Source organism: Phaethon lepturus, unplaced genomic scaffold, assembly GCF_000687285.1.
Source record: "Phaethon lepturus isolate BGI_N335 unplaced genomic scaffold, ASM68728v1 scaffold21553, whole genome shotgun sequence".
NCBI lineage: Eukaryota > Metazoa > Chordata > Aves > Phaethontiformes > Phaethontidae > Phaethon > Phaethon lepturus.
The window spans coordinates 27,826-28,445 of NW_010529993.1; the positions used below are offsets into that span (position 1 = coordinate 27,826).

Genomic DNA, 620 nt, shown 5'->3' on the forward strand with positions numbered 1-620 from the left:
CCACACCCCCCTGGCCGTGTCCCTCCCGAAGCCCTGCCATTCCCTCGACAGCTTCTTGCCTTTCTGCCGGTCGTCGTCCAAGAAGCAGCAGAGTTCCCTCAGCTCCTGGTTGTCGTCCTGCAACTTCTGGTTCACCTCCTTCAGCCCGCGGATCTCGTGCAGGTGGAGCTGCAGCCGCCGGTTCACGTCCTTCATTAAGTTGCCGTGTTCCACCATTAAGTTCATCTTTTCATTCTCCACTTTCCTCAGTCTTTTCACCAGCTCTTCCTTGCTCCACCTCAACATCTCCTCTTCCGAAATTTTGCTCAGGTCTTCTTTAGACCCTTCCAGGGAATTTTTTGCCATCGTCTGTGCCTAGGCAGCGTTTGCTCTCAGACGGTAACAACTGGTTCGGGTTATTTCGGATTATTTTATTCGCCTGATTTCCTGGGACTAAAATTCACTGCAGCATCTCGGGGAAGAAATATTATAGTTCTCCGCAGAGCGTTGGACAAGGAAAAAGAGCATCGCCGGACTGGAAGATCTGCTCCCCCACAGACCCCATAATAAAAAAAACCACAAAAAAACCCCACCAAAAAAACCCACAACCAAACCAGAGTGGGAAGAAAAAAAAAAAAAGA

The 620-nt window shown here is 49.8% G+C and overlaps 1 protein-coding gene across 1 annotated transcript in view; it reads right to left on the minus strand.

The window, feature by feature from the left end:
- Positions 1 to 345, minus strand: part of CCDC85B (coiled-coil domain containing 85B) — a gene marked incomplete at its 3' end in the record, with an annotated part of 718 nt that extends 373 nt beyond the window's left edge. Inside the window, exon 1 of the mRNA XM_010284128.1 lies at positions 7 to 345. Within this exon, the coding sequence (XP_010282430.1) occupies positions 7 to 345 (339 nt within the window). The remainder of the gene's footprint in view (positions 1 to 6) is intronic.
- Between the last annotated feature and the right edge of the window lie 275 nt (positions 346 to 620).